The following is a 19,128-nucleotide window of genomic DNA, read 5'->3' as shown; positions in this document are numbered from 1 at the left end:
GGTGATGTTTATTACCTTTCGTCATGCAAACAGAGCAGACAAAATAAGTTGGACCCAAATTATTCATAAACAATTCAATTATCAGGCAACACATGGCAAACACAAAATAGCTGCTCGGTTAAATGTGTAATTTTGCTCAACACAAATATCAACTAAGTTGAAAACAGACTTAAACCTAAACAAATTAGGCATGACACCATGAGCACTTAATTCCCCACATGGTCGTCAATATTAAAAAGACCAGGAAACCAAATCACACAATCAAACCCAGCAATGGAAGAAGTTCAACACTTTGCTTAGGCTAAGCAAAGGTATATAGATACTACTCAAATTAAGAAAAGTAGGAGGGTATAATCATAACGTGAAATCCCCCCTTACAAGTGCTATACCCTATCATTATATTGCTATATCGTATATGTAGGCTATCCTTGTTATTAATGCATTAACAAATAAGAAGGGCTTCACTGTTGTTGCAATTCAGCTAATCATTTCGAAAACATGTATATATTGTTTAGTATAATTGATATACATTTGAATCTGGAGAAAGGAATTAGAAAGCTAACGTGTCACGTATCGTAAGCGCAGTGAAGTACAACATTATAGCGGAGTAATTATAAAATACTCTTGCTTGATTAATTTTCACCACTGATGAATGATGCTCACGTTGGAGACATTTGCAAAAGGGGAGACATCGGGGCAACTGTGTTTTGATTAAACATTTGAAATTAACACATATGTGGCTTTTTAAATCAAAATACAGGTGAGACTGCTCGTGGTAAGAATGCAGACGTGATCACGTCCACTGGACCCACTTATAACTCCATTACAAGTGAACACGCTTGATTCTTTATCTTTCAAGCTAGCATTTCAAAGACACCTCTCGATGTCACGTACATTTGATCGAAACGACAACAAAATAATGTCACGTTATTATCTAACTACCTTTTGTTGTATTGTGACAGCAGTGTATTTTTTGCTGTCTCTCTGTCTATCTCACCAAGCAATCGCCATCTCCACGTGCCCGCTTGTTTTGCTACGTCACTTCCTGCGCGGCAGTCTCCGAACCGGTCGAGCAAAGGTTTGACTGCTGTTAGCTTCGGATACTTTGTTCGTGTACTCTTTGCAACCTTTGCCGTCTTTAGATCGCACTATTGGCCTTCTGCCCTTACACAAATTAATGCTCACGTATGTTTAAACCGCTGTCGATATTATTGTCGCGTTACTTTTGTTGATAAGGGGCACTGTCACCACGCTAGCAACGTTAGCTGATACCGTTAGCAAGAGAGGCTTCAGTAGTAGGCGAAGTTTAAAAAACAGCGGTCATAGTTGTACTGATAGTCCAGTAGGTAACTCACGTTAGATGTTTTGGCTTCTCCCGGAGTATGACTGATACTCCTCTGAATCTGTGCTTGCCTCAAAGTTTGCATTAGTTTCAGCAAAGTTGATCATCATGTCCAATCAGCTGACTGTGGAGCAGCAGCGAAAGATTGAGGAAAACAGGCGGAGGGCCTTAGAGAGAAGAGCTCAAAGACTAGGACAGACCACCACCACCACTAGCGGCAACACACAGATGTCAGTCGGCTTCAGCGGCGCCTCGGGGCCGGTACACTCCTCCAAACAGAGCGGTGCCTCGGATCATGCTGCCCTGGCTCGTCACAGACACCCAGACACACTCGGCTCAGCTTCTGCACGGGAACAGTTTGTTTCACCCAAAACAGACTCGACGAGCTTCAACAACTTCAAGCAAAGCCACAAGCATCAGCAGCCATCCATCACTTGCAACCAAATCAAACAGAGCACGAACACACAGGTGAGATTTGTGTTGTAATATTTATTGTTTTGAGGGTAGAAAAAAACACTTTCAGTAATTCCTTGTATTGTCTTTCCTTGTAGATACAAATCATTGACCCACTTCCTCAGGCAAGAAGTCAACATGTGAGCAGTCCTGTTTTGTCTATTGGAGGAAGCTCTGGTGCGAAGCCAGCTCATTCCAAACCTAATGTCCCCACCAATATCTCTGGTGGGGCTAACTTCCCCTCCAATATCTCTGGTGGTGCAGTTCCTTCATTCTACAAGCAAACTAGTAAACCTGCCAAAAGCTCTGTGGCACAGCTTCCCTCCAATTCATCAACTTGCAATGCTGTACCTGCTAAAAAGGCTGCCATCTCTATCAGAGGAAAATGTGTACCTCACACAGAGGGCCGCTTCAGGGTAGAAGTGGGCTACCACGCAGGGTTGATTGCTGTTTTCAAATCCATCTCCTCAAAGAACTATGGTGAGTATCTGCTCGCGCAACTATGCTGTTTGGCAGCCCCACACCCTTCCTCATGCGCGGGGGACACCGACACAAATACATTTTGTGCCAGTGGGAAACACTGGATACATATTGAATCATTAATAGATGAGCAACATTTTCTTTTGTTTAAATATAAATAAACCTTTAGCCTCTTCAGGGTCATTTTTAGAAGTAGTATACAAATGTAAAAATACATGGGCAAAATCATATATTCAACAATATTCAAGACAGACAGGACAACAAAAACTGTCATTAAATTTCTCGAGCTAATCGGGTTTCATCACTCCCAAGTAAATACACCTTCAATAGACAGTATACTTTATGCACCATTATGTGGCAGTTAGGTCTGTGTATCAATCCTCCATTGTTTTCTAAGTTCGGACTACTTGTATTGTGTTCTGTAGCAGCAGGTATGGCAACACTCAACCTGTAATTTTAGTTATTCTTATTTTTTTATAGCTTTTAGGATGTTATGTAAAGTGTCTTTGAGTACCACGCTATATAAATTAAATGCATTATTATTATTATTATTATTAGTGCCCGATTGCGTCTTTTCACATAAACCGAACAACTCACAGCTGTTAAAATAATATAAAGTGCTATCATCTGGCCAAACCTTCAGAGCTCTCCACTGTAGAAGAAGCCAAATACACACCAGTATCGATTAAAATAAATAGGAATACTAATTTCCAAACTAGTAATTATGTACCATATACAGTATCTGGTTTTGTATGTTCATCTCAACGTCTGCACTGTCTTTTAGAATAAATGAGTATTCTGTTCTGCCTTAGACCCTGCCACAAAGATGTGGAACTTCAGTCTGGAGGACTATCAACCGCTAAGTATGAACATCTGGGAAATTTGAATGGGAACATGCACTCTATTTATTTTCTGCAGAAGTAGCCTAAATTAAAGGCATCATAGAGTATTGGACTTCTTTGGGCTGCGCCTGCATCGCCTCTGTCTTTACCCTGTGTTGCAGTGAAAGAAGCGGCTGCTATTGCCTCTGTGTCTCTGAGGCCTCTGGAGGGAATGGAAGCAGTGGATGTTGCAGAAGCCACCAGCCAAGCTTGCGATGATGGTGTGGCACTGGGAGCACTGCTGAAGCTGTGTAACGGCTGGCAGAAACCTGGAGCCAGTCTGCAGGGCCAGTGCATCATGGTGTCTCCGACAAAGTTTGAGGTTGACATTGGTTACAACGTCGATGTCATTGCAGCATTCAAGCAGATGCCAACAAAGAACTATGGTAACAGGGAAATTATGCAACGTATATAATTTGTCTGTCTTCTTGACTGACAATCTTTTATCATGTTGTATTTGCATTTCACAACTTGTGTGTTATTTTTATTGTTGTGGGGCAGACATGAAAACAAGAAAGTGGAGCTTTTCACTCGGGGATTACAAGAGACTTTGTGAGTAACAGAATTTGCTTTATTTAGCTGGTTTATCTCTGTGGTTCTGTTTGTGTCTGGTACATTTGCCATCTTGTCTGACCGTGCTGTGTTCCACACCCAGTGGATCTCCTCAGTGGGATAGCAGCAGTGGAGGTGGAGCCTCTGCCCAGGGCAATAGTCCAGACTTTCTTTGCCAGGTTTGACGGGACTGAAGCCAGGTCTTTAGACGTCCCTGAGGCAGACCTCTCCAGGATCGACCCCTCGCTCACCTGCAGCCTCATGCCCTTCCAGAGGGACGGAGTAAAGTAGGCATCTTTGGAAAGCCAATAGTGCTATTTCTGCATAGCCAAATACCAGGAGACAGCTATTCATCTATTATTTGCTGAGTCTTGTGCAAATAAGGAGATCGTTATCATAATAAGCCAGTATTTCTGTACCATTATTCTGTAACCTTAGATTTGCAGATGTAAAGGGTTGGAACAGTATGACTTGTACTTTCTGTCCGGCTGTAGCTTTAATTTTTTGCATTTTTGTGTCCTTGTAGTTTTGCAGTGTCTAAACAAGGCCGCCTCCTCCTGGCTGATGACATGGGCCTGGGAAAGACTGTGCAGGCCATCTGTATTGCAGCCTACTACAGGAATGAGTGGCCCTTGCTCGTGGTGGCTCCCAGCTCTGTACGATTCACCTGGGCCGAGGTAAAAAATCTTTTGCACAGTGCGTTTTAGAGCTTAGAGTTTATCACTTTGTTTCCATTTAATGGTGCCAATATCGGGACTGCATAAGGACAGCAGACAGCATCTTAAGTATATTCTTCTCTCCTTTGACAAAAGTGCTGTCTGATACATTATAATGCTGGTTTCTGTTTAAAGCTCATCTGCATTTCAGGAATCTTAATACCAAGAACTGCTTGTATTCTGTGCATCTTCAGTGGGGAAGATAGCACTATTGAATTTGATCCAATGTATTTGCTCTGTTGAATCCTGTTCCTACAGATTCACTTCATCTGATATTGCTGATATTGGTTGAACTTTACATTTATTTACAGATACTATTTCATTTGATTTTGTACAGAAGAAAGGTAGACTGGTAGACCACAAGGCCATTATGACGCATTGCAATCTTAGCCTCTTTTTGTCCCCACTTTCCTTCTTCAATTTCAGTACTTTCTATTTTCATGCCAGGTGTCCTTTTTCTCAGATTGGTGTGTGATTTTTCTGCAGCATCTATTCTCTGCTTAACTCTCAGCAGCATTACCAGGCTGCACTAGCAGCACATTTTCAGAGGAGCTTTACTTGGCCTTCTGTCTATTGACAAGACAAGACAGTCTGCTCTCCAAATAGATATCTTGGATAAAACACAGTCTCCGAATCAGGAGTTGGAATCGCCAAGGAGGGTTTAGTCACAGGACGTTGACCTATTAAAGGGCAGTTACTCTGTCTAGGTTGGATCTGATCTGCACTTTTCTTCTTGTGCATTTGGCCAAATATACTGCAAAACATGAGCGCTATAACTTAGTGAGTTTAAGCCAGGTTGACAGGCGAATGGGGATCAAGTCAGTAACCGTCGAAAACATTTGTGCCACAGGGGACATCTTTCTTTACTTCATGATGGTTGTTTCTAAATGGAAACATGTTATAGCAGTTCAAATGAATTGTTAGCAATTAGAAACATTCAAACAAGCTGTCAGTAAAACATATTCTAATTGAATATTTCTATAGTGCTCATTACTAATTTCAGAGTCTGACTTATTCCCGGTGGTAGGGGAAAATTACAGCCTGAAACCCAGTGCTGTTATTCTGAGGAGTTTTTCTCCCCTCTGCTTCTCTGACACAAGTAATTATCTTTGCCTGTAGGCCTTCAGACGCTGGCTCCCCTCCCTGAGTCCTGACAGCATCAACGTGGTGGTGAAGGCCAAAGACGATCTGCGGTCTGGTTTGGTCAACATCACCAGCTACGACCTGCTGAGCAGGATGGACAAGCTGCAGCTGGGAAATCCCTTCAATGTTCTCATCATGGTTAGCGCTGTGATTCAACTGTGCAGTATTTAGAAATGGCTGCTTTCAGTTCAATTATGCTCGTTAGTTATGGGTTTTAAGTTCTTGTATTTTGTCCTTAAAAGCAACTACTGTATGTTATAAACCAAATATATGATTTTGTCATTCTGTGCAGGATGAGTGTCACTTTATGAAGAACATGAAGACTGCTCGTTGTAAAGCAGCCTTACCTTTGCTAAAGGTGCTTATTTTTCCTCTCTTTTCATTTCATGTTTTATTTTGATTGCTAATTATGTAATGTTCACCTAAGAGGTTATATTTGTAATATATATTTTATAAAATTATCGAAAGCAGCAGATCAAAGAATATATATATATATTAAACGTGATTTATCTCATCAGTATTACTGATCTGCTATCTTTGGGCCGAGTTTTTCAACTTGGAATTTAAACACTGCAGTCAAAATCAAACATTTTAAATAACTATTTTACCTACCAGATATTTTGTATTCTAATTATACATCTCCGACAGGTTCCGATAAGATCCTGTTTTGCATATGAAGTGTATATGTATATTTACCTCTAACACAGATCCACAAACCAGTTGAAGCCATAACATTGCAGCATTTGATCAGAGTGTTTTTTCAATCCTCAGGCAGCAAAGAGAGTGGTTCTTCTGTCTGGCACCCCTGCCATGTCCAGACCCTCTGAGCTCTACACCCAGATTCTGGCTGTCAGACCGACACTCTTCCCTCGCTTCCATGAGTTTGGGATGCGCTACTGCAATGCCACACAGGTAGCTTAAGCCTGGTTTGTTAAAGTGTGATGCTTCTGTACTTGGCTGTAATTATAATACACCTCAGAGAACATAGAAGGCTTCTGGTGCGGGATTAGTGAATGTTTATTTATCTGCCTCACATACATATAGGTACATACATGAAATTGCATGACCTCTGTGTTTAACCCATTCTAATCATTTAAGAGCAGTGGGCTGCTGTAAAGCACCTAAGGAGCTACTTGGGGTTCAGTGTCTCCTCAAATGGGATGTCCAGCAAGTGAATTGGGGTGGGACATTTTACTGGTCTGCTGAGAACAATGGGATTATACAGGTGAAATTAGAGCATTTTAAAGTCAGTGTATCTTGGTGAACATTGTATACATTAAAACTGCATTTTAGGTGCGTATTTCCTCTACTGTGATTCTTTCTCCTTTTGTTGCTCTACTCTTGCCACTTAATCTCCTAATTCATTTTAGTGGGTTCAAGTAGCGAACAGGCTACATGATTTAAAGGCCAATTACATCCCTAATTTGATTGCCATGACTCATTTTTGAAGATTGTGAAGAGTTTCTCTATTTTGTAAATTTCAATTTTTTTCCCCACTATGGAAGTCTCTAGCTGGATCATCACCGTTTGATTCCTGTGATTGAAGTCTGTGAGCTTTTCAGTCTTTCAGTTAGTCTCTAGCTTGCAATAAAAGTAATCTCTATGTTTGGTGAAAAAGAACCATGACATTGGACACTTCAAGGATCTGACTACCTGCTCTTGATGTTTTTCTGTCAAATTGACCTCCATATTTCTGTTTCCATTCTTTCTTCCCACCATCCTCAATTCTTTTCTTAATTTCCGGCCCTGTGTATCCTTCTCTATCCCTCTCCTCTAGTCGACTTGGGGGTGGGACTACTCTGGCTCATCTAACCTTGGGGAGTTGAGACTGCTCCTTGACGAGTCTCTGATGTTGCGCCGCCTCAAGTGCGACGTCCTCTCCCAGCTTCCTGCTAAACAACGCAAGGTTGTCACAGTGACCATAGATGGTGTCAACACCCGCATAAAAGCTGCTCTGTCCGCTGCTGCCAAGCAGTTGGCCAATGTACACCGCAATGTAAGTTACAAATGCGTCCCGCAGTCCCAGGACAAACTGGAAAAGACACAGAACCTTTAGTTTTTTTTAAATAGAAGTATTCAAATCTCAGGGGGACTTAATAACCTTTCTATGTTAGGAATGAATACGAAATAAATCAGTCTTTCCAAAAGTGATAACATTTAAAGAAATAACTTTACAGTGCTCTTCAGAAAAGCGCATAGTTTCTTTTGCAAAGATAACAGAAATTGAGAGATGTTGTAAAAGTTTCTTTATAATCCATCACTGCCAAATGATTTTAAAATCTCAAAGTTGGCTGAAAATAGTTTATTCTGACTTTTGAATCATTCATTCCCCAAACCTTTTGATTAAAAGCAGAATGCAAGTATGTTCTACTTCAAATGGAGCTTCTGTGATTAAAAAGGCATCACAGTTAAAATAACATTTCAAACCCTTGTTCAGCACAAGAAAGTAACGTTAGTTCTGTCCGCTACACACGGGGGAGTCGTTTCAGGCCACAAACGCACACAAGTGCTTTTAAACTGACCTAGAATACTCCAGGAAGTCTTTTTTTACACTCAGAGAGTGAGAGGCTTTGTGGGATTGTTCGTGTAACCACTGCTCCTCTGAGTAATGGCCGTCTTATCAAATCAATTAGAATATACTGTTTCTTCTTATCTTGTGCTATTCCTTATCTCTTTATCAGAAAATGCAAGATAAAGAAGCCCTCCTCGTCTTTTATAACCAGACAGCTGAAGCCAAGCTACAAGCCATTATGTAAGTACAAATACCCTCAAATGGTCTGAGATCAGTTAGTCAATTCAGATTAGATGTGATGAGCACTGAGATTAAAATGAATCCAAACCTTTTGTCAGGCCATTGTGATTGCACTGGATTTGAGATAACTTGAGTTTTAATAAATTCAAATGAGAACCGAGTATTTCCCTGCTTTCGTTGAAGCAATTGAGGGCAATGTATTTTTTCTACCTCTGCCAGGGAGTACATCACAGACATGCTTGAGTGTGGGAGGGAGAAGTTTCTAGTGTTCGCCCATCATAAATTGGTCCTGGATCATATCACCACCGAACTGGTCAAAAAGGTGCGTAGGATACTGACTGTTTCAACCAGACTCTTAAGTCAACACTCATCAATAGTTGCAGGGAGCAAGTGTGGGCAGCACATATGAGCTTACTACTACTACTACTACTACTACTACTACTGTGACATATTATAAGTTTATCAAGGAAGGGTTGTTGATTTGCATTGGTCAGCTTCCTAAACCCATCCTGTCCTTTATTTTCTCCTACAGAATGTCTGTTACATCCGTATTGATGGGTCCACTCCTTCAGCTGAACGGCAGCAGTTGTGTGAGAAGTTCCAGTTCTTGACCAAGACCTGTGTGGCTGTACTATCCATCACCGCCGCTAACATGGGTCTCACCCTGCACGCTGCTGACCTGGTGGTCTTCGCTGAGCTTTTCTGGAACCCCGGGGTAAGAAATGGAAAGTTATTACTACAAAATACTGTGTACTTATTGTGACTGCTTTATCTGGAACACATTTTATTTTGTAGTTTCCTTTTGGACTCCAGTTTGGCCCTGGCCCAACCCATCTCTCAGCTTCTTTTAGCTCACCCTGGCTTTTAGACCCACATATTTACTGTATGCCAACATATCTGCCAACACCAAATAATAGATAGAGAAGATTACTGAGTGGCTGGTGAAGAAAGTAAAACATTTAGCAGCTAAAGAGACAAATATCTTTCTCAGCCATTGGGCGAGACCTAAAGAGATGAACCTGAAGTCCTTGTCCATATCATGGATGTATAAAGAGAACTGGATACAGTGTTAGAGGCGGGACCCTGTTCATTCCTATGATAGTTGCTCAGTGGTGCATGCAGCCAAAAACATTTGACTACCGTTGTATAAAATGACCAGGATCTTCCACAGTCAGCACAGTAGCGCTTCCTTTAACCCCACCTCCCAACCGCTCGGTCTCGGGCTTGCTCGCATGAACAGCACAAGAATAACAAAAAAAGATAATGCTTTTTAAAAAGTGCTGTTTTGTCCTGGGAATTTGATTTACTCAGAAAAAACCATATGCTGATTGAACAAAAAATTTTCCTAGGGGGAAAAGTTTTTTTTGGGGCCCAATGGCATCATCACGGACCTGAAAGTTGCAATCACATGGTTTGGCCACTGTGTCAAATTGGTTTCAAGGCCCAGTGCTGTTCCTGAGGGTTTGATTCATTTATGTAAATGCAGACCTAGTTTCACTTTGTGGACTGCCAGTTTTCATCCAGGCATTATTGGAATTCTCCACTCCCAGTTTTTGCTGTGGAGTTTGCAGTGACCACCTTTTTTTAAACAGAGCACTCAACCAATGAATCAACAAATGCAGCAAACATTTGGTGATACTAAGAACACTCAAATGCTCTTTTTTTGCAATGCTTTTCTTCTGCAGATTCTCGTTCAGGCGGAGGATAGGGTGCACCGTATTGGACAAACCAGCAATGTGAACATTCACTACCTGGTTGCCAAGGGAACTGCTGATGACCACTTGTGGTATGTGTCAATCAGTGGGCAGTATGTCCCATTTATAATCAAACTTCATTTTCTTCTCCAATTCATCATTCTTCCACTACTGAAACAGTAGAGGATCAAGTTAATGTGTGGCAAGCAGTGAATTGAATTGTATCGGCTCTATTATTACAATGTATGTCTTTATTGATCCAGGCCAATGATCCAGGAAAAAATGAATATCTTGGAGCAAGTGGGCCTCTCTGAGTCCAACCTCTCAGACAAAGCTGTGAATGCCAACTTTCACTCTAAGGTGAGCATCTGCATATGAATAAATGTATTAGCCTGTTCAGTTTTTCAGCAGCATTCACACCGAGCTTACCTAGCGAGCTAGATCACGAATGGTGTCTGTAGATTCAATGATGAACCTAATTAATTGGATTTGTGCAGGACCCCAACCAGAGGAGCATCATGGAGATGTTCCAGAGGTCTTTCACTGAAGACGACGACATAGACGAAGCCATCCTACTGGAGGCTGCCAACGACTGGGAGGACACGCCGCCTGAAAACAGTTCTGGTCCACAACACGGCGCGGCCGGACAAAGCCTCAGCAAAAACAGCACCAGGGATCATTTCAGCAGATGACTTGTTGACAAAATATATTTGACTATATTTGTGTTTTGCTTATTGGAACAAGTCCCAGTTTATACCTCATCATGATGACAGATGTGAACTTATTTTGTTTGAGAAAAGTTAGTAAATGGATCAGTGAATTTAAATAGATGTAAAATAATATTCTAACGAACCTACATATATTTTTGGGATGCTAAGAGTAAATAAATATCTGACTCAAGGTTTTTTTAGAATCCCTCTGAAATTGTAAATTGTAATGTTGGATGTACTGTTCAAGTTTCCTAAAACAGTTACTCTGGTTATACCTTTAGTTGAATTCATAAACCCCAGTTATCTACCAGCAAGCTGTTAATAATGCCGAGAACTTTGTGGTATAGCTTTCATAACTTAATGTTCTCGACCAAGCTAAAAGAAATAACACTAATCACAGCATGTAATAGTTCAATTTGATAAGTGTGTTGTCGGCAATCCAAAATAGACTGATTGAACAGTCTGGATTCAGCTAAAGGCTTCTCTGAAATGATCAGTTGCCTATAAACAATGCATATAAACTGTTTCTGACCATCAGCAATATTTAAAAAAACTCAAGTCTACAAGTACCCCCTATAACTGACTATCGATCCACCACCTACATTGCACACACAAGTGTGTAAACGTCAGATGCCCTTGTTTTCTCCCTTGTCTTGTTTATTTCATGATTCATGGAGTGATAGACATTGTTCACATAATGTTACAGAATTATCTCACAATACAAAAGAAACTACCAAGTATGCCGATTCAGTGCGAGTGCTCTGGATCGTCACTTCCTTCTGTCTGTGGGCTGCAAGGATTCGAATTAGGTGGCTCACCTGGAAAGTAAAGAGGAAATTAGCTGAAATATTCTGAATGACGCCCACATATTAATAAACTGCATAAGGAAAGATCCTGCAACCAATACAATGGTATTAGATAGTAATGCATTTTTAACCAGCTACAGGACAGAAACATTTTGTCACTTAAACCCATTAATACTTTAACTAAATGGAACCATTAAAATATATTTAGCATTTGAATTGAAAGGATCCTCAATGCAGCTGGTCAAGATCTACTTCACACTAGTCTAGACGAAGCGACTATAAAAGCTTTCATTTCTATTTCAGCTGATGTTAAGTGACATGAAGATCAATGGCCTCATTTTTCTCCGAATCAGATGAGATGCCTCTCCTTGCTCATCATCAAGCTATCAGACAAAAGAAGTATCTACTTGCTAGTTACTCTCACATCCCAGGACATAATGCAATAAATGGCGTGTCTTAATTCATAAGATTGATCCGTTGGAATATGCAGCCCAACTAAGAGCCTTTGGGCAGGAACATGCTTTTCTTTGTCTCTAACATATCTGATCTAAAGATGCAAACGTTGAAGGCTCAAGCCCTTGAATTGGGATAACTAACATGTCAGTGAAATTCTTCTCACTCATTGCTAACCTTCTAGATGGTTATCAGACATTTCTTCAGTTGGAGATCTGGACATTCTTGTGTTTTCATCTGTAGAATTGTCTTGCTCTTTTTCTGCAAGAAATGGATCTTTATTTGAAGCATTATTTTTCTTTTCACCCATAAGAAATACAGCTTGATGAAATATTGTTTCTACTTTATTTATTTTGAACCAGATGGTGTGCCAGATGGAAATGACTGTCACACACATCATATGATTACCTAAACTGGTTGTGTCAGTCTCTCCATCACCGGTGAGCTCTGCGCAGATGTCACCGAAGATAAAACGGATCTTTTCCTCAGCATGCTGCTGATTGGAGGAGCCGTGCACAGAGTTATGGAGGATGTCGGAGGCAAAGCGGGCTCTCAGGGAGTTTGGGGATATCGTCTTAGCTTGATCAGGGTCTGAAGGGCCCATAGTGGCCCTCCACTCCTCCACTGCATTTTCCTTGGTCAGTACGAGCATCATACAGGGGCCCCTGAAACAAACAAGACAGGATGTTCAGATAACACTTTTCAACTTAAAGTGGCCCAGTTTTAACTTAAACATCTAGATCAATAACAAATCAAAAATCAGTGCAATATATGCAAGGGGATGAAAAACTGTTATCTGAACAGTAACTAAAGCTGTCAGACAATTGTAGTGCTGATAAAGTGCAAGATTCACCTCTGAGATGTAGTGGAATAGAAGTATAGAGTAGCATGAAATTACCTTGAATTTGTACATTCTAGTACTTGAGTAAAGGTTCTTAGTTACCTCCACCACTGGGTGTACTCCATTACCCCGTGACATCCCTGCTTGGCGTGGTTACACACTTACGACTACACTCAGCAGGTGAAACAGGCTAGAAACGTCAAACCAGAGAGGGCAGCAAAACACTGCCTGGTCTTAATTTACTCCTTGAATACATTGTAGGATATAAAGTGGTATCTTAGTTTAAAAAAACTAACATAAATCAATATAAAACATTCCGCAATGGTAAGAATATAAAACTACAATTAAGGGTAAAACCGAGCTGATCTTGAGGGACAGTGCCAGTAAAGGTAGCTGCACACATATCTCTGCTCATTGTGTCTGAGCAGTTGTGTAACAACCCAGTGAAGGGACTAATCGGAGCGGAAGATCACTCTAAAATCTAGATGTGCGGTTGAACGAAGGATGAAATTGAGATGGACTTCCTAGCCACTTGCCTGGGGCTGCCTTGATTTTAAGCAGCTAAGATTACTGTGAAAAGTACTGGTGAAACTTTGGGCGGCAACAGGAATTAGGCCAGGTCTGCTGTGCTCACTTTGCCCTTCTCCCTTGGCTGTGTTCAGGTAAAGACTTACCGACACATGAATTCCACCAGTTGGCTAAAGAATGGTTTCTCTCTGTGCTCTTTGTAAAACTCCTCAGCCATCTCCCTCGATAGCACCATCTCCTTCAGCTGCGTTACAGAGAAACCGCTGCCTCTGATCTCCTCCAGAATCTTCTCTGTTACAGTGAATAGAAACTACATTTGGGAAATGATGTGATTATTTGTGCACATCTAAAGAAACACACGTACATTTGTATTGCTTTAATTGACCAGAAAGGACCTCCATGCTGATTGATGGCATCCGGTTTGATCACTGCCAGTGTGTGCTGTTTCGGGAAGAAGAAGTTGATCTCTCGTTTTGCCTCTTCATGACTTTCACTGCCATGCAGCTGGTTGATAGGCTCGTTCTCCACAGCAAACTGGGCCCTGAGACTGAGTGGTGAGGGATACAGAAGTCATCATCACAGGTATGACTAGACTGGTAGACCCAAAGTTAATTTCTACTTGCCTTAAACTGTACCATTTATTTGGGGTTATCAAATAAGAACAAATGCCAATGTTAATTGTCTTGTTTAATCTTTATTTAAGTACCTGGAGTTCCACCCACATCCTCGAATGCTACACAACTAGACTCCTATTTCCAGCATAACTGCTCGCTTGGGCTTTGTCTCATACACTCTTATAAACACTTGCCTTTTCTCGCAAGGACTGCGCATGTGCAACTCTCAACACAGATGAGAAGGAAGCAAGATAGCTCAGGCCACAGCTATTTAAATCCAAGTATTTACTTTCTTCTTGCCCAATCTGGCAAGTGAGTTGCTAGATTTAGGGGCCCAAAGTGGCATTTTACTTGCTACGGGCAAGCGGGCAATCCTTATTGTTTTTTTTTGCGATCAAATGTTTTTATTTAGCATAATCACACAGGATGGCGGAACACCAAGACATGGTGCCCTTTCAAATTACAAACAATATGGCAATCCTTATTGTTGAGCCCTGGGTGTAATGTATTTTACTTTTCTTCACTGTGCCTTGTGTGCTTCTAGTTTAACTCGTGATTTTCCACATTTATAAGATTGTCTTTCAAGTAATCCCAGAACTCATTTAATTGTGTAAAGAAATAGAGCCATGTATCACTCACCATTCAGGACTCTCCTCTCTGGCTTTATTAACATCAGAAGGACCAAGGATGTTCTTCCAGTGATGGACAGCCCCCGTTCTGGCCAGAGCAAAAGCTAACACTGGTCCACTGTAAATACACACATGATAAATGCCCATCTGCAGTCACACACTACTCTGTAGATTGTATTTGCCCATGTGCAAGTTACCTGGTCATGCTTTGGAGCAATGCAGGGAAGTAGTCTTCCTCAACATGTTGGAAGTAAAACTGCCTGACCTGCTCTTCTGTCAACATCATCTCTCTTTGGAGAGCCACGGTGAAGCCTGACTTGTGGATTTGAGCCAAGATCTCCTCTGTAAAACAATAATACATATAAAAGACATGGCTGATGTATAATTGGCTAATAATATAGAGACAATAATGAGTCAGTTTATTAAGTACAGCTAGCTAATGCAGTCAAATACAACAGTCCTGCAATAAATCCCACCTTCATGAAAGTTATACTGTTCAGTTTTTGTTGAAAATGTTTTAGTTTTATTGATGCTAATTGATTTATTTGCTTTATATAGCTGTATATATTGTGTGTGTGTGTGTGTGTGTGTGTGTGTGTGTGTGCTCACAGACGTGTGTACTGCTTGTGTGTTTGGCACGGGCCCCACCTCTGTTATCTCTGGCAACGTCAGGCCGGATAAGAGCCAGTGTCCTCTCCACAGGCTCTTCCTCCCCATCCTGCTCCGTCACTGAGGTCGTCCTAAAGTTTGGGAAGAAGAAGGCGAGCTCCCTGCTGGCCTGGTCCATGTCCTCACTACCATGCACTGCGTTGAACAGTGTCTGTGTGCCGTATTGTGCCCGCAAGCTGCAGGAAGCCAGGGGGGGGGGGACAGGAGAGGAGAGCAGATGGTTGCTCAGCTGGTGCTCAACCAGAAAGAAGCATAATGTTTGGGTGTGTCTGACGGCGCAGGCGAGAATGTGCTGTTGCTTTGCTTTTTCCAGACTTAAGCCTGAGATTTTGTTTCACACTGTCGCAATCAAAAGTGCATGAATAAATGTCTGTACTATAAAGAAATGTTCTTCTTTGCAAAGACATAGGAATGGGCTCTTCATCATATCATATTTTATAGTTACAATGCCATTGTTGATGGTTTCTAAACTTTTTTTGTGAATGTAGCATTTGTATAATTTTCAGTAACGAACCTTTCTGGTTTATCTCTCCTAGCTTCCTCGATGTCAGCTGGGCCAATGAACTCTCGCCACGCTGGCACAACATTAGCTGAGCTCTCAACCTGAGAGAGTACCAGAATATGGGACGGACCACTGGACATAAACTGCACCAAGTCTTCAAAGCCAGCCTAAAACCACCATCACACACACACACACACACACACACACACACACACACACAAGCATACACATGTACATTTACAAGGTGAGAAAGAGAGAAGAACATTTCTATGGATATAATTTTAAGAGGCAGATACAATACTGTATATATATATATATATATACTATTATATTATTTCATGAACATTATTGCTTTACCTATCCACCTTTCCTCACATGTTTTGTATTTCTGAATCTCTAATCATATAGTCTCATCACAAACAGCGCCATAAGCAAAAATAAAAGCTGCTTACACAGCAGATCTATTTTGAGCCTTGTGCAGGATTGCAGATGGAAGTGTGATGTATTGAAACTAATTTAAATATATCTTGCACTGGTTGTGACTGCTCTCCCATTAGGAAGTTGACTGAATTTAAATAGGCTAGACTAACCACACAAACATATAATGAACCATATAACAGTTTGACTGTAAACCTCTGCAGTGAGATACAAACAAGTGTCTGTATCTGTCAAATTGTCTTGTCTGTGTGAGATGTGTCTTTTTGCTACGACTCTATTCTACTCTCACAGTACCTCTTCTGCTTTGTGCCGGTAAAAGTCTTGAGCCTCAACCTCAGTCAGCGTACGTTCCTCGTGCGCCAGGATCTCAAACCCAGCATTTTGAATCTAGCCAGGGGAGAAATGTCAGGATAATGAACTAATGTCAGCAGGAAGGCTTGAGACAATCTTATCTTCTCAGATTGTGAGCGATATTAGTCTCTGTACCTTCATAATGATCTCATTTGCCTTGCCGTGAGCAACAGCATCTGGTTTGACGATAGCAACTGTGTAGGATTTACTGGTAGGAACTACAGGAGAAAAGAATAGCTTGAGTCATGATCAGTAATGCAGATAAAATACTGAACACAATCATGACGATGCTGGTAAACAACAATGATAATCACGTTAACAACATTTCCAGCAATAAACTAACCACTAATATGATTAGATAGTTTCCACAGTACCAATTATGCTTTCTTCATTTTCTGACTGCTGTGGTGTCTCCTCTTCATCTTTCTTCTCATCATCCACCAGACCATCATCTTTAACCTGATAGAAACAACAAAACAGATTTCTACAAATTGCTTGCTTTGTCCGATCAACAGTCTCTTACGACAAAGAGAAGCACTAAATGCTCACATTTGTGAACCAGATTGTCTAACTAGTTGCAGAAACTATTTTGACATGTCAAAGTAGGAAAAGCTTGAGTGATGCTGTTATTGGCACAAGTATATATTTTTCCGTTTATCACAAGTCAAAATGTCTGCTGTGAGAAAGGCCTAATGTTTCAGCTCTACAAACTGAATGTGTGTGCATCGTACTGCTCACCGTTTTGCGTTCACCACCTTGCTCCAGGACCAACTTCTCCTTGGCCAGTTCCTCCACAATCATCCTCTGAAGGAGAGGAGCATTGGCCCCTCGCAGCACAGCCACCAGTTCCCCGCCCTGCTCATTCAACAGAAAGACATTTAAAGATTTAATTTAACATACTGTGACCTACAGAGATGTTGTGACAACAGCAGGCCCATTTAGGCAAGATGCAAGAAAAAAAAAAGAAATAAAATGTGTCGGCTACAACAGAAAATTGGACTGAAAGAAGATGAATGGGTAGCATATTGCATAAAGAATAGAGATCAGCACTCTATTCACAGCCCTATTTCTTGGCCTACATCATTACACCTCTAAGCATTATAGAGCCAGGATAAAAGAGAAACGAAATATAGACAGAAAACATGTGAAATAACTAGACATTGAACATATAAATACAAGACAGAATATTATACATTGTGAACCATAATATAAGACAGTCCTATACAAAGGACAAAAATGCAATGCATACAGAGCTGGTGGCTCAAATATGTTGAAGCATGAATAGACACGTATATTGAACAAGAATGCAAACACACACACAGTATATACACAAACACACTCACCCCATAGAAGAGGAAAGTGGGCTCACATTTCCCTCGATACCTCTCCAAAGCATCAATGCTGTCTGCCTCAGCCTACACCGGCAGCACGCACACACACACACACACACACACACACACACACACACACACACACACACACACACACACACACACACACACACACACACACATACGAATTAAGGGCTGCTGCAAATTATGGTTTGAGATCAAATTGTTCACGTTTTAAATTCACTTGTGTCTTACTGTGGCAAAATGTAACAGGTCATCAGCCAGTTCGTTCTTTATTTTGCGTAAGAGACTAACCACAGCTCGACAGGGACCACACCACTGCTGGTACACATCTACAACTATAGAGACAGTGTGAGGACTGGTGCAAGAATTCAATCTGCAGTAATCCCAATGAACACAGTGGGGCAGCAACATACAATAAACTACACTCACAATGACGGGAGCTCATTCACACTTAAATATTATTTTTATTTTTAAATACATGTCAACTGCACAACGGTATTGAACAGATGCATAGTGTTCTGATGATTACAGTATTCACTTTTACATAACGGGCACTGTTTTAAGTTCTTACCCGTTAAACCTTTGGTTGCGAGCATCTCCTCCCACTGCTCCTGGTTTGTGACAGAGTTCTACACAACAACAGCTGCATTAATGTCAGAGCTTCATAAAGTTATTTCACATAAAAAACAGATACATTGTGTTTGTCCAACCTGCAGACTCGCCTCTTTCTTCTTGCCTGCCATTCGATTACTTAAATGTAAATGTGTCAATGTTTTAAAGGAAAGTTAACGTTAACATGAAACGAGTTTCTGCTCGCGCTTGTTTGGGCACCTCGGTTGCTGAGCAACGGTGTCTTGCGCCATCCGGAGCAATACCCGGGGATCTGACGTCAGATTAAAGCTCGTGTGTCGCCAATAAATTAAACCCAAAACAGGTCATATTTTATCATTGATAGGCTACGCAGTTTAAATAGCACCATGTCATTCAAACTGAACTATTCTTCTACTCCTGGATGGCTCGCTGTTACTTTACAGCCCGTTAGAAACCGGAAACAACGTCGCATCTCTGTGTTACCTGTATTGCTGTTCGGCTCATTGCTTTATTCTTTATTTGTGGGTTCGTCCTAAAGGGCGTCAATGCAGTATGTTAGCTAAAAATAGGCTGTCAACGCTGTGCAGTGTTACTATTACAATAGAGGGTGCTGACAACTGATATCATT

The 19,128-nt window shown here is 41.1% G+C and overlaps 2 protein-coding genes across 2 annotated transcripts; one reads left to right on the top strand and one right to left on the bottom strand.

Moving 5' to 3' along the window:
- Positions 1-1,043: 1,043 nt before the first annotated feature.
- Positions 1,044-10,915, top strand: smarcal1 (SWI/SNF related, matrix associated, actin dependent regulator of chromatin, subfamily a-like 1). Its single transcript, XM_034561468.1, has 17 exons — positions 1,044-1,810; positions 1,894-2,275; positions 3,088-3,138; positions 3,279-3,542; positions 3,658-3,708; positions 3,812-3,995; positions 4,235-4,385; positions 5,544-5,705; positions 5,860-5,925; positions 6,339-6,479; positions 7,345-7,563; positions 8,249-8,319; positions 8,539-8,641; positions 8,852-9,034; positions 10,005-10,105; positions 10,277-10,373; positions 10,511-10,915. The coding sequence occupies exons 1-17, from the start codon at positions 1,451-1,453 to the stop codon at positions 10,703-10,705; spliced, it is 2,781 nt and encodes a 926-aa protein (XP_034417359.1). The 5' UTR covers positions 1,044-1,450; the 3' UTR covers positions 10,706-10,915.
- Positions 10,916-11,422: 507 nt separating this feature from the next.
- nme9 (NME/NM23 family member 9) lies at positions 11,423-18,737 on the bottom strand. The gene is made up of 17 exons (XM_034561469.1): positions 18,620-18,737; positions 18,481-18,538; positions 18,141-18,244; positions 17,898-17,969; positions 17,293-17,409; positions 16,929-17,013; positions 16,690-16,772; positions 16,498-16,590; positions 15,778-15,932; positions 15,243-15,439; positions 14,792-14,936; positions 14,605-14,712; positions 13,747-13,898; positions 13,498-13,642; positions 12,391-12,647; positions 12,160-12,243; positions 11,423-11,541 (listed from the first exon to the last, which is right to left on the bottom strand). Exons 1-17 carry the CDS (start codon positions 18,650-18,652, stop codon positions 11,471-11,473), a joined length of 1,959 nt encoding a protein of 652 aa, XP_034417360.1. The 5' UTR covers positions 18,653-18,737; the 3' UTR covers positions 11,423-11,470.
- Positions 18,738-19,128: the final 391 nt, after the last annotated feature.

Source organism: Cyclopterus lumpus, chromosome 21, assembly GCF_009769545.1.
Source record: "Cyclopterus lumpus isolate fCycLum1 chromosome 21, fCycLum1.pri, whole genome shotgun sequence".
NCBI classification, from domain to species: domain Eukaryota; kingdom Metazoa; phylum Chordata; class Actinopteri; order Perciformes; family Cyclopteridae; genus Cyclopterus; species Cyclopterus lumpus.
Note: the sequence above shows the minus strand (reverse complement) of the source record. Positions and strands in the feature narration are given on the sequence as shown.

Bases quoted from the DNA above. Each gene is read 5' to 3' on its own strand.
- smarcal1 (XM_034561468.1), top strand. From the start codon at position 1,451: ATGTCCAATCAGCTGACTGTGGAGCAGCAGCGAAAGATTGAGGAAAAC. The intron at 1,811-1,893 runs GTGAGATTTGTG...CTTTCCTTGTAG, and splicing joins AACAGAGCACGAACACACAG to ATACAAATCATTGACCCACT. The intron at 8,642-8,851 runs GTGCGTAGGATA...TTTCTCCTACAG, and splicing joins CCACCGAACTGGTCAAAAAG to AATGTCTGTTACATCCGTAT.
- nme9 (XM_034561469.1), bottom strand. From the start codon at position 18,652: ATGGCAGGCAAGAAGAAAGAGGCGAGTCTGCAG. The intron at 17,410-17,897 runs GTGAGTGTGTTT...TTGAATGAGCAG, and splicing joins CCACTTTCCTCTTCTATGGG to GGCGGGGAACTGGTGGCTGT. The intron at 16,591-16,689 runs GTACAGAGACTA...TCCCCTGGCTAG, and splicing joins CAAATGAGATCATTATGAAG to ATTCAAAATGCTGGGTTTGA.